Source organism: Pristiophorus japonicus, chromosome 13 (genome assembly GCF_044704955.1).
Source record: "Pristiophorus japonicus isolate sPriJap1 chromosome 13, sPriJap1.hap1, whole genome shotgun sequence".
Taxonomy (NCBI): domain Eukaryota; kingdom Metazoa; phylum Chordata; class Chondrichthyes; family Pristiophoridae; genus Pristiophorus; species Pristiophorus japonicus.
Genome location: NC_091989.1, coordinates 162,396,834 through 162,417,328, shown reverse-complemented (window position 1 = coordinate 162,417,328; position 20,495 = coordinate 162,396,834). Strand labels below are relative to the sequence as shown.

Genomic DNA, 20,495 nt, shown 5'->3' with positions numbered 1-20,495 from the left:
ACTCTCCATTCCACAAAGGCCGCATCTTTTACACACACACCTACACGCACTGACGACTCTGTGCAAGTTCCAGACACAGCAGTGGCGGTCACCAGGCCAACCTTGCTGACGTTGCAAACATTTTCTCCCAGCACGCTTGCAGCAGTGCCCAGGAGATCTGTCCTTAATTCTGGGAGACTCGGATAACACGGGATAATCCTGTGCCCCACTGGAGTGATTTCCTCATCCCTTATTTTCAAATCTTCTCTATCTGTGCCTCCCAATCTGTTGCTCAGCTTTTGACTTACTGTTTGATCCCCATTCCCCTCTACTCCACCATCAGAAGTCAATCTTGCAATCACTGAACCCTGCCTGTTGCATTCTCTTTTAAAACCACGTTACCTAACTGTTTGCATTCAAAAGCCCTCTTAACGTGAATCATGTGATCCATACCTTAAATTCTACCCCCTATAATTTCTTTAACTTCCTGCTGTGTGTAACTATTACTTGTAAAGCACTTGAAGATCGTAGTCTCCACACTCAAGAATGTCATACAAATGTATGATGCCGATTTCTACACGGGATACTGATAGCGATTCTCCCTTTTATTAAAAATGATTAATGTGGACCTTATTATCTAGTTTTTGTTAATGTATATCCATCAAGTTGTCACAGGCAAATCAAGTATACTTTAATAATTAATTAATTAAGATAAAATGTGTACTGATTGTGCCTGAGATGATCTAATGAGGCCGTTGTAAATGGTAAAGTCTACAGCTCCTTTTTAAAGTAAGTATCTTTTAGCTATCAATAAAATTCTTAATTTGTAGATAATGGAAATTGTTCAATCTCTATGCTTTTTCATTTACTTTGATATTTAGTTGAAAATCACATTGTTTATCAATTATCATTAAATTAATGAAGTTTTATTTTTTTCTGTAGTGTATTGGCCATATTATGCTACAATCCAGTGACAATATGGCACTCGAGGGAAACATGTATTCAGTACAGTAGGGCATGGCATTCACTGCACATCTATATGGAACACCTGAAGTACTTTAGAAGTAGAATCCAAATAGGTTCTTAAAACCGCATGTGATCACATGAAAATCCTTTTAAATTCAATGTCAACATATCTCTGAAACATCTTCACATTTTTCCTTTGGATACATTTACATTTTTGTAAGTGAGATGTGGCGCTTTACATGTTCAGCATATAGTATAAAGCTCACTTGACACCAGAAAACATCCCTACTACATTAGTGTGTCATTCTCATTTTCTGCACTTGTTGTCCTTTTGATCTCATTGAAATCCCAAAACTTCTAAAGTTTGTCAATTTGTGCTAATTGTGGCTGATCTCAACTAGCAGTTTCAAATACATGCTTGTCCTTATGTTAGTGCTTGCATTTATACTGCTTATATCATATTTTATGGAATGCTCTGGGTTCCACCCAATGTAAGTGATATTTATTTTTAAAAAGTACAGATAGATTTCACATAAAATTGTGTCTATCTGATCTGTTCTTCTAATGCATTGTCTTTGTGGAAAAGAAAACCCCTTTGGGTTCCCAACATTGCTGAGTTTTGAAGGAGTGTTGTGCAGCTGATACTGCTCACCTCTTTAGCAATGTAAATACTACAAGTTAGCAATATAAGAATTGTGGGAGTACCTTCACCACATGGACTGCAGCAGTTCAAGTCAAAGATCCCCCACCACCATCTGAAGGGCAACTGGGGTTGGTTGGGCCATAAATGCTGGACTTGCCTGCGACAACAATGTCCCAAGAATGAATTGCACTGAAGTTGTACTTCATATGCTGTCAATTCCAAGTGGTCACTTCTTACCCCAGTCTCTCCAAAACCACACTGGAGTTAGACTGTTATTTTTGTCACAAAACTGCAGTCTATTATGGTAGGATGAGTGCTTTCAATGTAAAGTACTTTCTGCCCTCTTTAAATAGTTCAAAATATTGTTAAAAATGTTATGTTATTTATTCCCCACTCCCCCAGTTTCTGGATATGCCAGAAAAGAGCAGTTTAGAGGCAGCCATGGTGGGTCTGTCAGGAAATGATTCTTTAACATTAGTGTGGATTAGTTTCCTTCTCAGTTCTAGAGTGCTGTCGGAGAGGTGTTAATTCTGAAAATTAATACAAACCAGGAATTTCTGCACTATTTCCTACACCTTCTGATTAGCCTCCATAACCGAGAATAATGCTAATCTTTGCTAAACCTGTGAGAACAACATCGCTGACATTAGCTAAGAGGCACTTTCCCAGCTTGAGACAGAACAGACAAGTCCCCATATGCTGTTGGTAGAGATTAAGTGTACAATGCCTCCTAACAATAGTCTGAATCAACAGTCAATTTATTTCCATGTTCTTTTTGAGGAATTAAAATACCAAGGGGGAGAAATTGACCTCCTTTGCGCCTCCCATTAGCATCTCCGGGGGGGTGGGGGGGGGCGATAACAGGGCACTATCGACTCTGACCAGCGCGGTGAGTACCGACAACCGTGAACTTCCCTTGCAGGTTAGCGACGGCGGCAAAGCCCCGGAGACGATGACGTCATACGGTGTGCGGCGCCCTGGACACAAACTTCGATTCCGTCCCCTGCAGTATTGCCGGGCATCAACACCGGCAGCTGCAGGAGGCGTTATTAGGGAGGCCGGCTGCTTGGGGAGCGGTATTTAAAGGGATTTCCGGTGAAGCAGGGGAAACATTTTTATTCAGCCCTCAGGCCATATTTTTCAAATTTTCTTTTGCGGCGATTGATCAGCCCTGCGCTGTGTTGGAGTGCTTGGGGCTGATCGTCATGGATCGCAGGTGCCATTGGTGAGCAGGGGGTTCCATTTCTTGCAGAGCCTGCAGTAATGGCCCTTCCCTTTAAGGAGGGAAGGCGCCTCTGATCCCAGCAGCGATCCACTGAACATTGTGCAGCGCTCTGCTGCTACTGCCCCTCTTGCCTGGTTTAGCGCTCCAAGGCAGGTGGTAGCACTTGGAGCACTAAACCAGGAGTTCAAGTCCACTATAATTGGGTAATGTCCGGCGAAACTTTAGCGAGACACAAAAGTTATCATCCCAAATGGGGTGCTGTGCAATTTCTAGCCCCAACTGTACTGATTAGTGATTTTATGGGCGGTTCTGTTGAATGTTTAGGCTTCAGGTGAGGTGTATTCTATTCCCTCCCATACCAAGTTAATATCTAGCTGATAGGAAATGTTTATATTTTAATTTGCCTTCCCATCCCTATGGATTCCTGCCTATTCACCGCGCAGCTGATGTACTGACAGCAGCAGCAAAGGCACATTTAAAATCCCCCAGATTGGTGTCTGGATTGATTTCTGATCAAGAGGTGATGAGCCTGACACATTGAACGCCTTTAAAGCATGCATCAAAGACAGGCATCCCTATAAAATATCAGCATTCTTTCTGCTGTTCTACAGAAACTGCTCTCCACATGGTGAATCTGCAGTATGTTTAGCAACAGTGATGCAGAAGGTAAGAGCATGAGAAACCAGGGCATAAGAAAAGACCACTCATCTCTTTCCTGCTCCAGATTATGTGCAACGTGCTCCAGCCAGCCTACTTAACTTGCGAACCTTGCTTCAGGAGATTTTTACTTCCTTGCCATCTGGGACAGGCAGTGAATAGGGGGGCCCCCAATGGTGAGAGGAAAAATTGATAGCCAATTAACCCAGAGTCACTCCTGCATTTGCAACAGCTTTGGCAAGAAAAAGTCTGCCCATCCTCTCACTATCGGAGTGAAAGAAATGCAAATATCATTAAAAAAATGCAGTTTAGTCAGTATTTATAAAGTGAAAACATTCTGTCTTTATGAACATCTATGACATTTTTTATGTTGGTCCCACTGTGGTACTTGCATCAGAAAGAAGTTTCATTTATATAACCAGGACTTTCACACCCTCAGGGCATCCCAAAGCAAATTATTTTTGGTGTAGTCGCTGTTGTTTTCTAGGTAGCCGCAGCAACTAGCCTGCACACAGGAAGTCCCACAATTGTGATTTTTGGAGCAATTTATCGTTTTTTGGTGGTGTTGGTTGAGAGATGAATGTTGGCCAGGACATGGGGAGAACTACTTCCTTTTCTTCAAATGGTATCCTGGGATCTTTTACTTCCACCTGCATAGGCAACAGGGTCTTGGTTTAATGCCTCAATCCAAAGGACAGCATTTCCTACAATGCAGAATTACTTTATTCTAGTACCAAGGGATCAACCTAGATCACTAGCAGAAGTCTTGGGGTGGAGTTTAACACCAACACCTTCTGACTAAAGGCAATATAAATACCACTGAGTCAGACAGAAATGTAGTCAGTGAAGATTTACAGAATAATTATCCACTAAAACTGAAAATTGTGCCAACTGTAGCAGAGGATGCCAAATATCAATATTGTGCAAGTCCAACAGAAGGGCGTCCCAATAGAGCAGTGAGTAATTGATCTAACAGGTGTGGTACGGAGTCGTTTTAGCAAGTAATTTATCTAGCTTGGTCTCAAATCTAAGTTAATTGATCTCAATTAGTCTAAGTATTCCGTGCCCAGAGAGAGCAGAAATTGGCTCAGGTTCCCAGATATGATTGCAATCCACTGATACATTGAGTACGAGAGGTTGCACCTGCTCTTCCATTATTTGAAGGGGCTGCTCCTCAATTTTTAGTTGGACTTCAGTCTCGCGCTCCTGATCACCTGGTGCGGAGGGGAGTGGAAAGACCTCTTCTTGGGACTGCTCCTGGGCCTGGCTAAGGTGGCCATTAACAGGTCCAGGTAGTGCAAGGTCGAGGGGGTCGTTCACTCTGGCTGCCTGCCTCCCTTCTGCGGCTACATTCGTGCCCGAGTGTCCCTGGAGATGGAGCACACTGGGTCCATCGGCACGCTCTAGGCCTTTTGCGACCGCATCATCACAACCAGGAACAAAATTTTAATTTGATCTATTAAGGTTCCTTTTAAATGTTTTTTTGTTACGTTACAGGTTCTAGTGATTGTGCCCCTTTAACAAGGGGGCACATGGTTGAATTCAATTGGCAAATTGCCAGTATTTAAGAGTTGCAATTTACTGACCCTTGCAGAATGAATATTTGGGCTACAAATTCCGAGTGTCTGACAGACAGTTGCTACGATCTGGGTGGGCACGAGAGGAATTTGGGACCTGGACCCATTTCTGCTGGATCCTTGTCCTTTTATTTGGGGCCCATATTGCCAGTTTCTGAACAGCAATTGATCACAGAGAAATTGATAGTTTACACTTTAATGACTGTCAAATCACTCATCTTTCAGAAAGAAAATCAGGATCTTCAGCTGGAACATCCTGCAACCCTCCTGTGGCGTGCAAGGTGCTGTTCTAAAATTCCTTGCCATTCGCGAGTGCCGCAAGTGGTGCGGAACCACCACCTTCATGTTAATTGCCTCACCGCTGGGATTTGGGACAGGGTCTGTGTTGAGTCAGCTGCCTGCCTCTCTACCATGCTTACATCCGGGCCAGGGTGTCCCTAGAGATGGAGCACGCGGTGTCCACCGGTACGCTCGCGGCCTTCTGCGAGAGGTGGGCGCCGGAGGGACTGGAATGCATTATCACCCCCGGCAACCAAATTTTAATTTGATTTTATATGTTTTAAAGTTTAATTTGTTTTAATTGCCGGTTTTAGTGTCCCCTTCCTCTTTTATAGGGGGCACTTGTAAAATGTATGGTTTTAATGCTCCCCCAAAATTTTTTAAAAAACACAAAAAAAAACCCCAAAAAACAAAAAACATTAAAGAAAATAAAGGGGCAGTTAAAAGTGTCTGGAGTGTCCCCCAGATTGGGGGGCACTTGATCTAAAGTTTATTTTGTCCCCCCCCAAAAGAGTTGTGTTGAGTCAGACTGCTGCTTACAAGTCCTGTCCTATCTCACATCCACCAGTGCAACAGTCCGCCAAGAATTTCAAGGTTATTGAGTTATGGCAGGGTGAGGCTTGGCTCTAATGGTTTGATATCTTGCTGATTCATTTTCCAAACACAGCTGTTTATGTGAAGTACTTGAGTGCGTGTAACCACCTGCAAGATAGGAGGGGTAAAGCGAGAAAATGGAGAGAAAAATAACTCCACTGAACTTGCCCATTTTCAATAGTTTTGCTAAAGTATTGAAAAAGGGTGTGGGTGAGCGAATGAATCATTTAACCCATGAATGTAATTAGCCTGGTGATCCCAAATGGAGTCTGTGGTTGTAAGTGAGTTGCAACTTTCTTTTTAGAAGGAAAACGTGAAACAAAACAAAGATAATTGTTCATTCGAGTGAGAAAAGGTTTTTTTCAGTTTGTTAAAATAATTCTCCTTGGGTCCTCGAGTTGTCTGTCTTTTTAATGACATTCATAAATGGAAAGTAAGAGCAGTCTAAGTATCATTAAGAAATGGGCCAGTGAATAGAACGAAACTCCTTTGTTACTGAGCTGATATTCTCTCATGACTTTTGTTCACGAGGTTATGCCACTGACTTCTAGTTGGTTCCTGAATCATTTACTCAATATGAAATCATTTCACTTAAAATCATTACACAAGTTTAATAAAAAATGATACCGTACTACAAAGTTTAAATTGTTATCTTGATACGAACATGCGCCATGAAATTGAGACTCCAGACCCACATCAATGTGGTTAACTCTGAACTGCTCTCTGAAATGACCCAGCAAACCACTCAGTTGTACCAAACTGCTACGACAAAGTCAGCAGCATAGGAGCACCTTCACCACCACCTTCTCGAGGGCAGTTAGGGATGGGCAGTAAATTCTGGCCCTTGCCAGCAACGCCCACATCCTGTGAGCGAATAAATTAAAATATAATGTTGCAGAATGTTAATGTGTATATTTGAAACAAACTTAAGAGCCTATTAACTTAGGAAGTATTTATCATGCGCAAAAGTGTTTGGCACCTGCAGTGTATTTGCAGTGAAGTGTTTCATTTGTTTAAAGAAAATGTACTTGTAATTTTCAGTGATGCCTCGCCCCGTAACAACATTTTGCACGGGGAGCAATGTTGCTCAGTAAACAGTTACAACGTGACAGGAACCTAAAGTGACTTGAGCTCTGGTTTTCAAGCTTTCCTTCTGTTTAAGGCTGCGTTTAGTGCTCCCCACTTAAGTGCTAGTCAGTGCTTGGGTGTAATTATCGACCATTTCACTGAAAATATCCAGTCAGTCAATCTGAGGCTGTTCTCAACAGGATCAATCAATGGAAAGTTTCTCAAGAGACTTTGATTACAGGTCATTGCATGTCATTTTGAACTTCCAGTCTTCCAAAGGACATTGCCATTCTTTTTTGAAGCCTCTAATACAGCAATGTTGATTTCATGATCTAAATTCCAAGGCTGTGGCATAACAGGTATGGACACTAAAGGGGGAAACTTTTGCCTTCATTTTTGGCGGTTTTTTCAGTGGTACAGATTTTTTTGTGAGAAACCGCCGGGCGAAAGTTTCCCCCTTGCTTTTTAAATGGAACCGCCCACATCTCAACCGCCGATGTGCACCACCGAGAGAAGCGCCAGGGCGTAAGCTTGGCCTCAACGGAAGCCCATCCAGATTGCTGAGGGAAGCAGCCTGAAATGGCGATAGGTGAGTACTCTGCAAAGAAAGGTAAGTTAAAGGTTCTTTCTTTTTTAATTGTAAAATGGCGATTAGCTTTAAAACTGTCTTGGGAATGTTTTTTAACTTAAATATTTTTTCACTAAAAAAAAATTGCGTTTTACTCCCTCCCTAGGCTCAACCGCAGCCTCGGACTAAATTTAAAAAATATTTTTAAGATCCGCATGTTCTCGCTAGTTTCAGCTGTAACTGCCCAAAAAGCGCCGAGAACCTTGGTGTAAGAATCATTTTCTCGCTGGTCGGTTTTACTTACCTCATTAATGGAAAGTTTTTCGTCGGCATTAATTAATGAGGCTTAGCGGCCTTTTCTGGGTGGCCATTGGGCGGTGAGGGCTTTGGGAAAAGCCTAGCCCTTAATGTATTTGTCTGAAATTCTTCTCTCCATTATTTTAGCAGAAGCTTTAATCCATTTAAAATAGTTGGATTATATCTTTGCTAAGAAAACAGAGAGGAATTTAGGACATATTCAGTGCTCATACTTATTAACCCACAGTGTTATTTCAGAGCCTGTGTCCTACAGGGAGGTGATCCTTTATACCCCAGTGCAGTGAGGAAAATCTGCTCCCTGTCTTTTGGATCAGATGTTAAACTAAGGTCCTGTCTGCTCTTTCAGGCAGATATAAAAGATAGTATTTGAAGAAGATCAGAGAGTTTTTTTGGTGTCAAAGGGCCTATTCCTGCACCTATTTTCTATGTATCCTGGCCAATATTCCTCCTTATAATCGACACCACAGGTTAATGTATCTTTTGTCATTCATCCCATTTGCTGTTTGTGGGACCTTCTGATTTGCAAATTGACTTCTGGCATTTGCCCGCATAACAGCAGTGTCAACATTCCTAAAGTAGTTCATTGGCTGTGAAGCACTTTGGAACATCTTGATGTAATAAGGTTCTATATAAATACAAGTTTTTCTTTATTTGTATTTTTGTACAGCCTAATTCTTTAAATTCATCACACTTTTCATTTATTTTATGAGCTTTTGTCCTTATCAAGGTAAAAGAAGTTAGAAGCAAGGAGAATGGAACATTTTTCAATTCTGATATGAACAGACATCCTAAGGCCAGATATAGATTTCAGAAAAGATGTAGAGGAAAGCTCCTTTTTTTTTTTACTCTGGCCCAACAATCTCTGGCTCAACTACAATTCCATTACTGGAATTTCACCCCATATTTTTCCTAGCAGCCATTCTTCTGCTCTATTTCAGTAAGATCGCCAGTTTGGTGCCAAATGTAGAAAATGGTACCTGTTGGAAACTTGTGCTGAGACTGACCAAATAGATTCACGTATAGAGAAGTTTTCCATCCCAACAGTCAGGGCTGGATTCAATCCCTGGTCCAATAGGTGAAGGAACAGTCAATCGCTGTCTCCCCCTACCCCCCACCACCCCCCCCCCCCATCTGGAAAAAAAAATAGTCTCACTGCTCTAAAGCGGCTATATTGCTGCTGTTGTTGTGAAGGGGCTATATTGTTGCTGCTATTTGTTGAATTCCTTTCTTTATGTCTTCTAGGCTTCCGTGTGGCAGTTATATCCAGAGATGCAGCCCGGTTGGAAAAGCTAAAAAACTTTGTGCCAGCTGCAACCAGATCTCGGCTTTTTACAGTGGTTGGAGATGTAGGTAAGGTATCCTTTCCAAACAGTAACTTGCAGAGGAACAAAAAAATACTCTTTCTCCGTGTTTGATGGGGGGGAAAAAAGAAGAAGGAGAAAAATCAGCATCAAAGAATCTTGTACAAGTCTTACAAAATAATCCAGTTCAATTGAATCTCATTTGATATGTTGATGAGGAAAGATGGGAGGTGGCTTGTGTGGAGCTTAAACACTTGCAAGGATCTGTTGGGCTGAATGGCCTGTTTCTATGCTGTAAATATTATTTAATCTCAGTGCAGAAAATTACTGACCAACTCCTTTTACATAAGTGTAACATTGCCATCAGTATACACAAGCACATACTGTCCTTCTAGCCCTTTGAATCTTTAGTCTAAGCATACAAAGAGGCTTGGTTTAAATTGCAACATTAGCAATGAGACTGGAGATGTAATAAACTCTTTGATATAGTCATGGCTCAGTTGGCAGCACTCGCCTCCGAGTCAGAAGGTTGTGTGTTCAAGTCCCACTCCAGATACTTGAGCACAAAAATCTAGGCTGACACTCCAGTGCAGTGCTGAGAGAGTGCTGTAATGTCGGAGTTACCGTCTTTCGGATGAGATGTTAAATCGAAGCCCCTTCTGTCCGCTCAGGTGGCACTATTTCGAAGAAGAGCAAGGGAGTTATCCACGGTGTCCTGGCCAATATTTATCCCTCCATCAACATCACTTAAAAAAAAAAAAAAAACAGGTTATCTGGTCATTATCAGGTTGCTGTTTTTGGGAGCTTGCTGTGCCCAAATTGGCTGCTGTATTTCCTTCATTACAACAGTGACTACACTCCAAAAAGAACTTCATTAGCTGTAAAGTGCTTTGGGACATCCGGTGGTCATGAAAAGATGCTACATGAATGCATGTCTGCCCTTTCCTTCTTCCCATCTTTTCTTCTTTCTTTTTTCTTTCTTTTTCTTTTCTTCCTTCCTTCCTTCCTCCTTTCTATCCGGTAAGATGGAAGATGTGGAGTGTTAGTGTGGTAAGCCATTAATTGTACTTCAATAGTACTTGTTTAACTGCCTCAAATGTCTCCAGGTTCTGAAGAGGGCGCTGAAGCAGCGAAAAAGGCAGTGCTGCAGGCTGTTGGGAAAGTGACGGATATTGTGTCATCCCTGGGGTTCAGCTGGTGGCAGGGTGGTCCTCCTCACACTCAAACACTCGAGGAACTGAATAGGGTAAGTGCCAGAATTACAACCTCAAAGGCTTTTGCATAACATTGCACTTTGCAATCATTTTGCCTGTGATATATTAGCTTTGATAAACCTTTCTCCAAGGAACCCAGCACTGTGATTAAATATAGAGACAGATTTTCTTTTTGCAGTATTGTGTGAAACAGTTAAAATATATTAACTTCTATCTTCACCAACCTGTATAATTCTTAGACCGCTTGTTGTCAGCAGTACCCTTATTTATTAACAAGACCATTTTAAAACCCACATGTTGAATCGATGCCAGATACAAAATATGCATTCTTCCAACTGCTGCCACGTAAGACATCAGTGCTGCTTGGCTGCACTTGCCTTTGTTGTTAAGCCAGATCTCTAGTGACTGGAATATCAGATATTGTATCAATTTTTCCCATTAAATTTGGCATGGTTTGTACAAGTTGTACCAGGACTGTTGAAAGAAGTAGCTTCAATAGGCCAAATGTTTTTTTTTCTTCTATGTGGCATTTACTGGAACGTGTGTGGTTGCAGTCTACATTTAAGGATCGAGTGTGGGCAAAAATGTTTACATGAAAATCTATTTCTTATAGGGATCTTCTATGACCCTCAAATCTATTTCATTTTTCCATTAAATGCTGTTGAAAATTTAAGTAATATGAAATATCGATGGCAAGTACACAAATGAAATTGGAGACAAAGCTGGAGTTGACAACTCCGAACAGTTACGTACAAAATTCTTACAGGACTTGACAGGGTAGATGCAGGGAGGATGTTTCCCCTAGCTGGGGTGTCTAGAACCAGGGGTCACAGTCTCAGAATAAGGGGTCGGCCATTTAGGACTGAGATAAAGAGAAACTTCTTCACTCAAAGGGGTGTGAATCTTTGGAATTCTCTACCCCAGAGGGCTATGGATGCTCAGTCGTTGAGTATATTCAAGGCCAAGATCGCTAGATTTTTGAATATTAAGATAATCAAAGGAAATGGGGATAGTGCGGTTGAGGTAGAAGATCAGCCGTGATCTTATTGAATGGTGGAGCGGGCTTGAGGGGCCAAATGGCCTACTCCTGCTCCTATTTCTTATGTTATGATTTCAAAACTAATCTTTGCCTGGGGTAAATGTTTTACAATGAAATAAAATGATTTGGACATGTTCGTTGTAAATGTTGAACAGTTTGTTTCTCCACCCACAACCCCCTCCCCACTTAAATTTTGTACATGCCTTTTGTTACCTAACAACTACAAGATGGGGCTTGATTTTAACTCCTGGATGGGAACACGGCAAAGTGAGCAGTCTGCCCATTCCGGAATGGCATCAGGCAGGATCAGACAATTTTAACGGCCAGGTCTCAGTAAGCTGCTGCTTGCCGACTTCCTGACCAAAATGACGAGGGAGTTGGTGGTTGCCCAGCCATTAATATCGGCCGTAAGGAGGCTGCCCAGTGTTACGGTCCCCGGTGCAAGGCTAGGGCTCTGCGAGGTGAATCACGTTGGAGAGAGGAAGCCTGGGGCAGGAGAGGCCTGATGGTTCCTTATGGGGCCCGGTGGAGCAATCATCCTACTCTTGGGCCACGGGAAACTGAAATAGAATTAGAACACTTGCCTTGCACTCCTCGGGCTCTGGCTGCTGTTCCCGACAGGTTTGGCCTAGCAGGGAAGGCATCACTGCTCCCCTTGCTCGAGCCTCGGGTTAAATTTGGCAGATGACGTTATCGGTTAACTTGTGGGCTGTCAAAGCAGACTGGGCCCTGATGATATTATTGATGCCGATCTACCACCCCCCCCCCTCCCCCACTCAGCTTCCGCATGGCGGGGGGGTTAAAAACCCCCTTGGATTCATTTAGTAATAATGAAATGTTTTTTTTAAATCATGAATGGTCTCCTGCCAGCCAAAGCATGTTCTTTTTAAGTCAGAACTTGTACCAGAGACTGTGCAGCAACCTGCAGACCTAAAGTTGCCATGGTGTGATATCATATATTCTATACTGCAGGTTTTGAGCACCCTGTTGCTAAGCACTTTCACATCCTGGAAGGCGTTCTTTCCTCTGGTTAAAGATGACCACAATGGAACATACACATTTATAACCGGTGAGTAGACTACTCCTGTCTCCAGAGAGTGTGGCAACTTCTAAAGGATTCAGTATTATTTCAAATTCTTCAGAATTTCTACATAAAGTCTTATGTTTTCACTTCAAATGTTCAACATCTAAATGTGCATCCCAGTTACTAAATAGGAAACTGCCTAAATAGGTGGTTGGTAATTGAAAGAAGCAACTGGATTTTCCAGAGTTTCCTATTGACTGCAGTGCCACTGTACCGTTGAACTTACAAAATGTGTGTTAACATGAGTAGCTATGCTTTTAAAAACAAATATAGGGCCTGAATTTGGTGAAGGCACCCACCTGCCCAAGTGCCATCCAAAGGACCGCCGATAGCCGCCGAGGTACCTGGTCGGGGTTTTCATCAAAAAGATCCTTCAAAGGGCAGTGGGTGGCAAATGAGGGACTTATGGCGCCAATCTGGGCGGCAGCCGGCAGGAGCTCCCAATCTCGGCGGCAAAGGTACTTGCCGCTGAGGATGGAGTCGGGCCCACGGAGGGTCGAAGACCTATCAAAAAAAGCATCGGAAGACCTTTAGGGGTCCCCATACAAGTAAATCCCTGTAAAGAAAAAAATGTAATGTTTACTCACTTTTTTTTTTTCAGCTCTTCATACCTACCATCAGGGACAGACCAGCCTCCTCGCAGCGGTCCACCCTAATTCTGGCGCGACTCCTGCCCGCACCAATCTGGCATGTCGGCGGGCGGGAGTCCACTTGCGCCATTCAGCCGTCCGCTGACATCAGCGGGCGGTTCCCGACGGGTTCGCCCCTCCTGCCCACTCCAGACCAAATCGAGACTGGCACTGGGCAGAACCCGAGGAGGAATGCCGGCGGCGGTGGGTAGCAGTCAGTGGCAGTGGGCGGTGAGTGCATCAATTTCAGGCCCATAGAATTTTGTGCTCATCAAGATGAGGGGTGGTACTGCTGGTGAATGGAACACTTTACATTTTAGGCACAAATTGGCCAACCTTGCGCACGTTTTTTGGCGATATTTCACCTTTTTTGCCGTTAAGATACTTGCCTAAATTGACCAAAGTTAACGAATGGCGGTTTCGAAATGGCGCCTAAAAGTGGATCGACCATGGGCAACGCCAAAAAAAAAAACCGCACTGCTTAAAATTGGCCATTCGGGGAACCCATACTTTGTGTGAAAAAGGGTCCTGAAAAAAGCCTGCGTTGAAGCCCCAGTAACAGCGGTAGGTATGAAGACCTACAAAAAAGATACGTTGAAGTTTTTATTTTTAATTCTTTTTCAGCAATTCATTAGTTAAGTGTATAGTTAATGTTTTCTGAGGTTTATTTTTTGATTTTTGCAATTTTATTTAGTGTGTTTTCCCCTCCCAGGGCCTGTATTTTTAGCGGTAATCGGCCTCGGGTTAAAGTTGGCTTCCACCGCAAATCCTTGTGCAACACTGATTTTTACCGTCTGGTGTAATTTTTGCCAATTTCATACCCTTAAAAAATGACGACGTTTTTAGTGGTATTTTTGCCATAAAATAACGGAAACAACCTGATATTGCCAAAAACTGAATTTCTAGCCCCTAGTATCAATGACGAGCACCATGATACAATATAAAAACAAAAAATGCTGGAAGTACTCAACAGGTCAGGCAGCATCTTTGGAGAGAGAAACAGAGTTCACGTCTCGGGTCGATGACCTTTCGTCAGAACTGGTAGGTCGATGACCTTTCGGCAGTTCTGATGAAAGGTCATCGACCTGAAATGCTAACTCTGTTTCCCTCTCCCCAAAGCTGCTACCTGACCTGTTGAACATTTCCAGCATTCGCAGTATTTTCCTTTTGTACCATGAGATGATATTATGCTAAATTCAAATTGGGAGTCCCTGAATCCTTTTAAGCTACTTTACAGATTTCTATATAGCGCCTTTTAAAAAGGTCCAAAGGAGGAGATCCTATAAATCATTTTTGGGGGGAAATTTAGACTTCATGAAAGTTTTGCAGCCATATTTTCACCTCCACCCCTTTCAGGGGCAGTGGCAGGATATTAGCAATAAGCCTATGGAAAGGGTGTCGGCCAATTAACACTGTGGTTAGCTCGAAGCTTTGAGCACCAAGCCCCTTCATTTTCTAAGATCTCGGCCAACAAAAAAAATCAGTCATTGGAAAGCAAATCAATTAACCAATTTATTTAATAAAAACTATAAATAATGGGAATAGAGGGTTATGCCGGTTAGATTTAGATGAGGAAACACAGAAGGAGGCTCGAGTGGAGCACAAACGTCGGCATGGCTTGTTTCTGTGCTGTGTATCCTATGTAAACATTTTTATAACTATACACGACTGCTTTTCTGACGACCACATTTTCTAAAGTGAGAATGTGCCAATCTGACTTACCTTAATAGCAGCCTCTGGATATATTTCCCTCAGATTGAATGCAAAAGCGAGCTGTTGTAACGTGGCGCACACAGCACATCAATTCTCTTCTGTACGATAATGAACGGGGAAAATGACATTTCGGCATCAAGACGCAATTTACATCCCGAATTCTAGCAGATGTCTGGGGATGGTAGGAGAGTAGACCCACTGTTCCATTTTGAGGGAGTGCTTTTAAAGTAAAGAAATATTCACAGACTGAACTGACTTTCAAATGGAACTAAATTGCCTAATGCAGTGCAGGTGATTACAATAACCATATTTAGTCAATAGAAATTGCTTAACTTCTAGAAACCGATGAGGTATGTCCTCACAATTAATGTAAGAGATATTGTTGACCTCTTTTGGGTGTGGCACATCATCATCATAGGCAGTCCCTTGGCATTGATTCATCATTCTGTTGGCTGGCCAAGCCTTCAGTTTTCATAATTTTACTTGCTGACTTTTGCAGAAGCATTGAACCACAAAACCATGGTAACTGTACCAAAATGAAATAATTCAATAGCCAGTATCATGATTTCAGTGTTAGGCTGGGCGGCCACTGAATTTCATGGGATTGACCGTGGGAGGCACCAGTGACTCATGTGCATTACAATATAACATGGCTCAGTGGGTAGCACACACTTCTGAGTCAGAAAGTTGTATGTTCAAGTCCCACTCGAGTGCTCCACTGTCTGAGGTGCCGTCTTTCAGATGAGATGTTAAACCGAGGCCCCGTCTGCTCTCTCAAGTGGACGTAAAAGATCCCACGGCACTATTTTGAAGCAGAGCAGGGGAGTTATACCCAGTGTCCTGGCCAATATTTATCCCTCAGTCAACATAACAAAAAGCAGATTATCTGGTCATTATCACATAGCTGGTTGTGGGAGTTTGCTGTGTGCAAGTTGGCTGCTGCATTTCCCACATTACAATAGTGACTGCACTCCAAAGTACTTAACTGTCTGTAAAGTGCTTTGAGATGCCCGATGGTCGTGAAAGGCGCTATATAAATGCAAGCTTTTCTTTCTTTAACATAATAGTGATTTTTTTCCCTAATCTTTAAGTAGTTTATTCATATCCATGAGACCCATTTCCTGCTCCCTTGAAACTATTCCTACCAAACTGCTGACCACCTAACTTCCTTTTCTGGCTCCCATGTTAGCTGACATTGTTAATGGTTCTCATCAAGTACTGTCCCCCTTTCCCTCAAATCTGCCATCATCACTCCTCTCCTCAAGAAAACCAACCCTTGTCCCCTCCATCCTTGCAAACAAACGCCCCATCTCCACCTCCCTTTCCTCTTCAAAACCCTTGAACACGATGTCGACTCCTAAATCTTTCCCGCAACTCCATGTTTGAATCCCTCCAATCACGATTCCCCTCCTGCCACAATACCGAAACAGCTCTCATCAAATTCTCAAATTATATCCTTTGTGACTGTGACAAAGGCAAACTATCCCTCCTCGTCCTTCTTGCCTTGTCTACAGCCTTTGACACGGTTGACCACTTTATCCTTCTCCAATGCTTATCCACCATTATCCAGCTGGGTGGGACTGCACTTGCCTGGTTCCATTCATATCTATCTAATCGTAGCCAGAGAACCACCTGCAATGGCTTCTCTTCCCATTCTTGCATTGTTTTCTGGTGTTCCCTCGGGATCTATCCTTGGCCTCCTATTTCTCATCTACATGCTGCTCTTGGTGGCATCATCCGAAAACAGTCAGTTTCCACATATACACTAATGACACCCAGCTCTATCTCACTACCACTTTTCTCGACCCCGCCAAGATCTCTAAATTGTCAAACTGCTTGTCCGACATCTAGTTCTGAATGAGCAGAAATTTTCTCCAATTGAATATTGGGAAGACCAAGCCATTGTTTTCAGTCCCTGCCTTAAACTCTTCTCTAGCCACTGACTCCATCTGTCTCCCCAACATCTGCCTGATGACCTTTGTGTCATATTTGACCCTGAAATGAGCTTCCGACTACATATCTGCGGCATAACTAAGACCGCATATTTCCACCCCCATAACATCGCCCATCTCCGCCCTTGCCTCAGCGCATCCGCTGCTGAAACCCTCATCTCTAGACTTGACTATTCCAATGCACTCCTGGCTAGTCTTCCACATTCGACCCTACATAAATTTGAGATCATCAAAAATCGGCTGCCCGAGTCCTAACTCGCACCAAGTCAGTTCACCCATCGTCCCTGTGCTCGTGACCTACATTGGCTCCCGGTTAAGCAACGCCTCGATTTCAAAATTCACATCCTTATTTTCAAATCCTTCCACGGCCTTAACTCCCTAACTCTCTAATCTCCTCCAGCACCACAATCCCTCGAGATATCTGCGCTCCTCTAATTCTGCCCTCTTGAGCATTCCTGATTTATAATTGCTCAACAATTGGTGGCCATGCCTTCTGTTGCCTAGGCCTTGAGCTCTGGAATTCCTTGCCTAAACCCCTCCGCCTCTGCACCTCTCTTTCCTCCTTTAAGATGCTGCTTAAAACCTACCTCGTTGACCAAGCTTTTGGTCACCTGCCCTAATTTCTCATTATGTGGCTCAGTGTTAAATTTTTTGTCTTGTAATACTCCTGAGAATCGCTTTGGAATGTTTTGATATGTTAAAGGTACTATATAAATACAAGTTGTTTTGATACAATTGTATTTGAATATCTGGTTTGCATATATAACTGTTGCTGAAATCAGAATATGTTGTTAGCTGCATAATAACTGGCAAGTGTTTACATTTGGTTTCCCGCTTTATTCAGGGAGGCACCAATCCCACTTGATTCGGCTTAACCTGGGGTCACTGGGTTTCATTGAACAAGAAATCTAATTGCCACTCATTACAGGAGAATTCATTTGTTGAGAATAAGATATTGCTAGGACTGTTGAGATGGCACAGCACATTGTAATTCTAGCACATTTTGTCACTTGGGCTGTATTGAGCTTGCAATTACTGCATGACTCCTGAAATTTTGCAGGGGTTCTCTTGGTCTCCCACCTTAACTCCAATAGGAGGCTGGTTGAAACCCCAGGGAAATGGTGTGAGAGGATGTACACCATTTCCTTGGTGGTTCCACCAGTCTGCCCCCAGAGTTACGACAGCGGACAGAGAGAAGCCCTGTGGAATCTCAGGGCTGTGGTGTATGGCTGATCTCAGCCATCCCATTCTGGGAGCTTCAGAGTTTGGGGTGAGTCATTTTCCCACAAGGACTAATGTAAGCTGGATGGTCACTCCTGGAAAATCTGAAAGAGGAGACCTAATGAAGTCATTAAGAAGGGGTTCAACAAGGTGGATGTGAGTTTCTCCACTTGTTTACACTTGTGGCTGAGTCCAGAAAAAAGGGGCTTAAATATAAGAGAGCCACCAATAGATCAAATAAAGAGTTCTGGAAGAATTGCTTTACAGAGTGGTGAGAATGTGGAACACGCTGCCACGTGAAGTGCTTGAAGCAGATAGCAATGATACAATTAAGGGGAGGCTTAATGCATATATGAGGTAATTGGAGTGAGAGGAGGCTTGTGTCATCATCATAGGCAGTCCCTCGGAGTTGAGGATAACTTGCCTCCATGCTAAAAATGAGTTCTCAGGTGACTGAAGAGTCTGATGCGGGACCTACAGTCTCTGTCACAGGTGGGGCAGACGGTGGTTGAAGGAACGCGTGGGCGGGGTGTCTCGGTTGTGTGCGCTCCTTCCTCTGTCTACGTTTGGCTTCTGCTTGCTCTCAGCGCAGAGACTCTGTTCAGTGCCTTCCCGGATGCTTCTCTTCCAGTTTGAGCGGTCCTGGGCCAAGGATTTCAAGGAGGCTTTGAGGGTGTCCTTGAAATATTTCCTCTGCCCACCTGGGGCTCGCTTGCCGTGTCGAAGCTCCGAGTAGAGTGCTTGTTTTGGGAGTCTCGTGTCAGGCATGCAGATGATTTGACCCGTCCAATGAAGCTGGTCGAGCGTGGTTAGTGCTTCGATGCTGGGGATGTTGGCCTGAGCGAGAACACTGACATTGGTGCACCTATCCTGCTAACGGATTTGCAGGATCTTGCGTTGGTGGTACTTCTCCAGTGCTTTGAGGTGTCTGTTGTACATAGTCCATGTCGCTGAAACATATAGGAGGGCGGGTATCACTAGTGCTCTGTAGACCATGAGCTTGGTCTTTTCCGAAGGCGACCGAAGGCTGCACTGGCACACTGGAGGTGATGTTGAACCTCATCATCTATGTCTGCCCTTGTTGACAGTAGACTCCTGAGGCATGGAAAATGATCCACGTTGTGCAAGGCCTCATTATGGATTTTGATACCCGGCAGGGGCAGTGCTGTGTGGCAGGGGCAGGTTGGTAGAGGACCTTTGTATTCTGGATGTTTAGTTGAAGGCCTATGCTCTCGTACGCCTCGGTGAAGGTGTTGACGATGGCTTGGAGTTCGGCCTCCGAGTGTGCGCACCCTAATTCGATGACGGAGGATCGGATAACCTTGGATCTGGCCTGGGGGCAATGGAGCTTGAACAGATTCCCTTTTGTCCTGTAATTTAGCTCCACACCAGCAGAGAGCTTGCTGAAGGTGAGATGGAGCATTGCAGCAAGGAAGATCGAGAAGAGCGTTGGTGCGATGACACAACCTTGCTTGACCCCGATCCGAACGTGGAATGGTTCTGTGGTGGATCTGTTGCTCAGGATCATGGCTTGCATGTCATCGTGGAGGATGGTGACAAACATTTGAGGGCAGCCGAATCTGAGGAAGATGCTCCATAGTCCCTCACGTCGACAGTGTCGAAGGCTTTTGTGAGGTCAAAGAAGACCCTCTACAAGAGTTGGTGCTGTTCCCTACATTTCTCTTGTATCTGCTGCGCAGTGAAGATCATGTCTATTGTGCCCCTTAGTGGGCGGAATTCGCATTGCAACTCTGGGAGGAGCTCTTCAGCCACAGGGAGAAGGCAATTCAAGATGATTCTTGCGATGACTTGCCTGGTGGTCGACAGCAGGGACATTCCTCTGTAGGTATCACAGTTGGACTTGTCACCTTTCTTGTCACTACTAGTGTCTCAGATCTCCTGGCATGATCTCCTTCCAGATAAGAGAGATGAGGTCATGAATCCGTGCCTGTAGTGCTTCTTATGTATGCATTAAAGGTTCAAACTGAGTACTGTTTAACTAAGCAAGGTACAACCTTGCTTCTGCTTTATTTAGGCAAAAAGTGCCTGACTCTCAAAATGGCTTGCCATTTATACCAGAGCAGCACCATGTGCGTGCTGCTCAGTGGCCGCCAACAATGACACCATCTGGTGGCTACAAACGGTATGTACATACATGACACTTCTCCACCATGTTTTAGTGCTTCGGCAGGGATTCCATCTGCTCCTGATGACTTGTTCTTAAATTGTCGGATAGCTTTTTCAACCTCGTGCCGGGCTGGGGTTATGCTGAGATGGTGGCGGATGGGATGGAGTCGAGGACACTCACGGTGAAGACAGAGTCTCGGTTGAGGAGATCCTCGAAGTGCTCCTTCCAGCGGGCACTGACTGCCTCTCTGTCCTTGGCCAGCAGTGAGGTAGGGCCTTGGGCGCTTGGGCCATAGGTCGTCTTGATTGCGCTGAAGAATCCCCGCACGTTGTGATTGTCG

The 20,495-nt window shown here is 43.8% G+C and overlaps 1 protein-coding gene across 1 annotated transcript in view; it reads left to right on the top strand.

The window, feature by feature from the left end:
- Positions 1-20,495, top strand: part of LOC139278335 (peroxisomal trans-2-enoyl-CoA reductase) — a 39,243-nt gene that overhangs the window by 7,182 nt on the left and 11,566 nt on the right. The window contains exons 2-4 of the mRNA XM_070897002.1: positions 9,117-9,224; positions 10,282-10,421; positions 12,401-12,497. Of these exons, the coding sequence (XP_070753103.1) occupies positions 9,117-9,224; positions 10,282-10,421; positions 12,401-12,497 (345 nt within the window). The remainder of the gene's footprint in view (positions 1-9,116; positions 9,225-10,281; positions 10,422-12,400; positions 12,498-20,495) is intronic.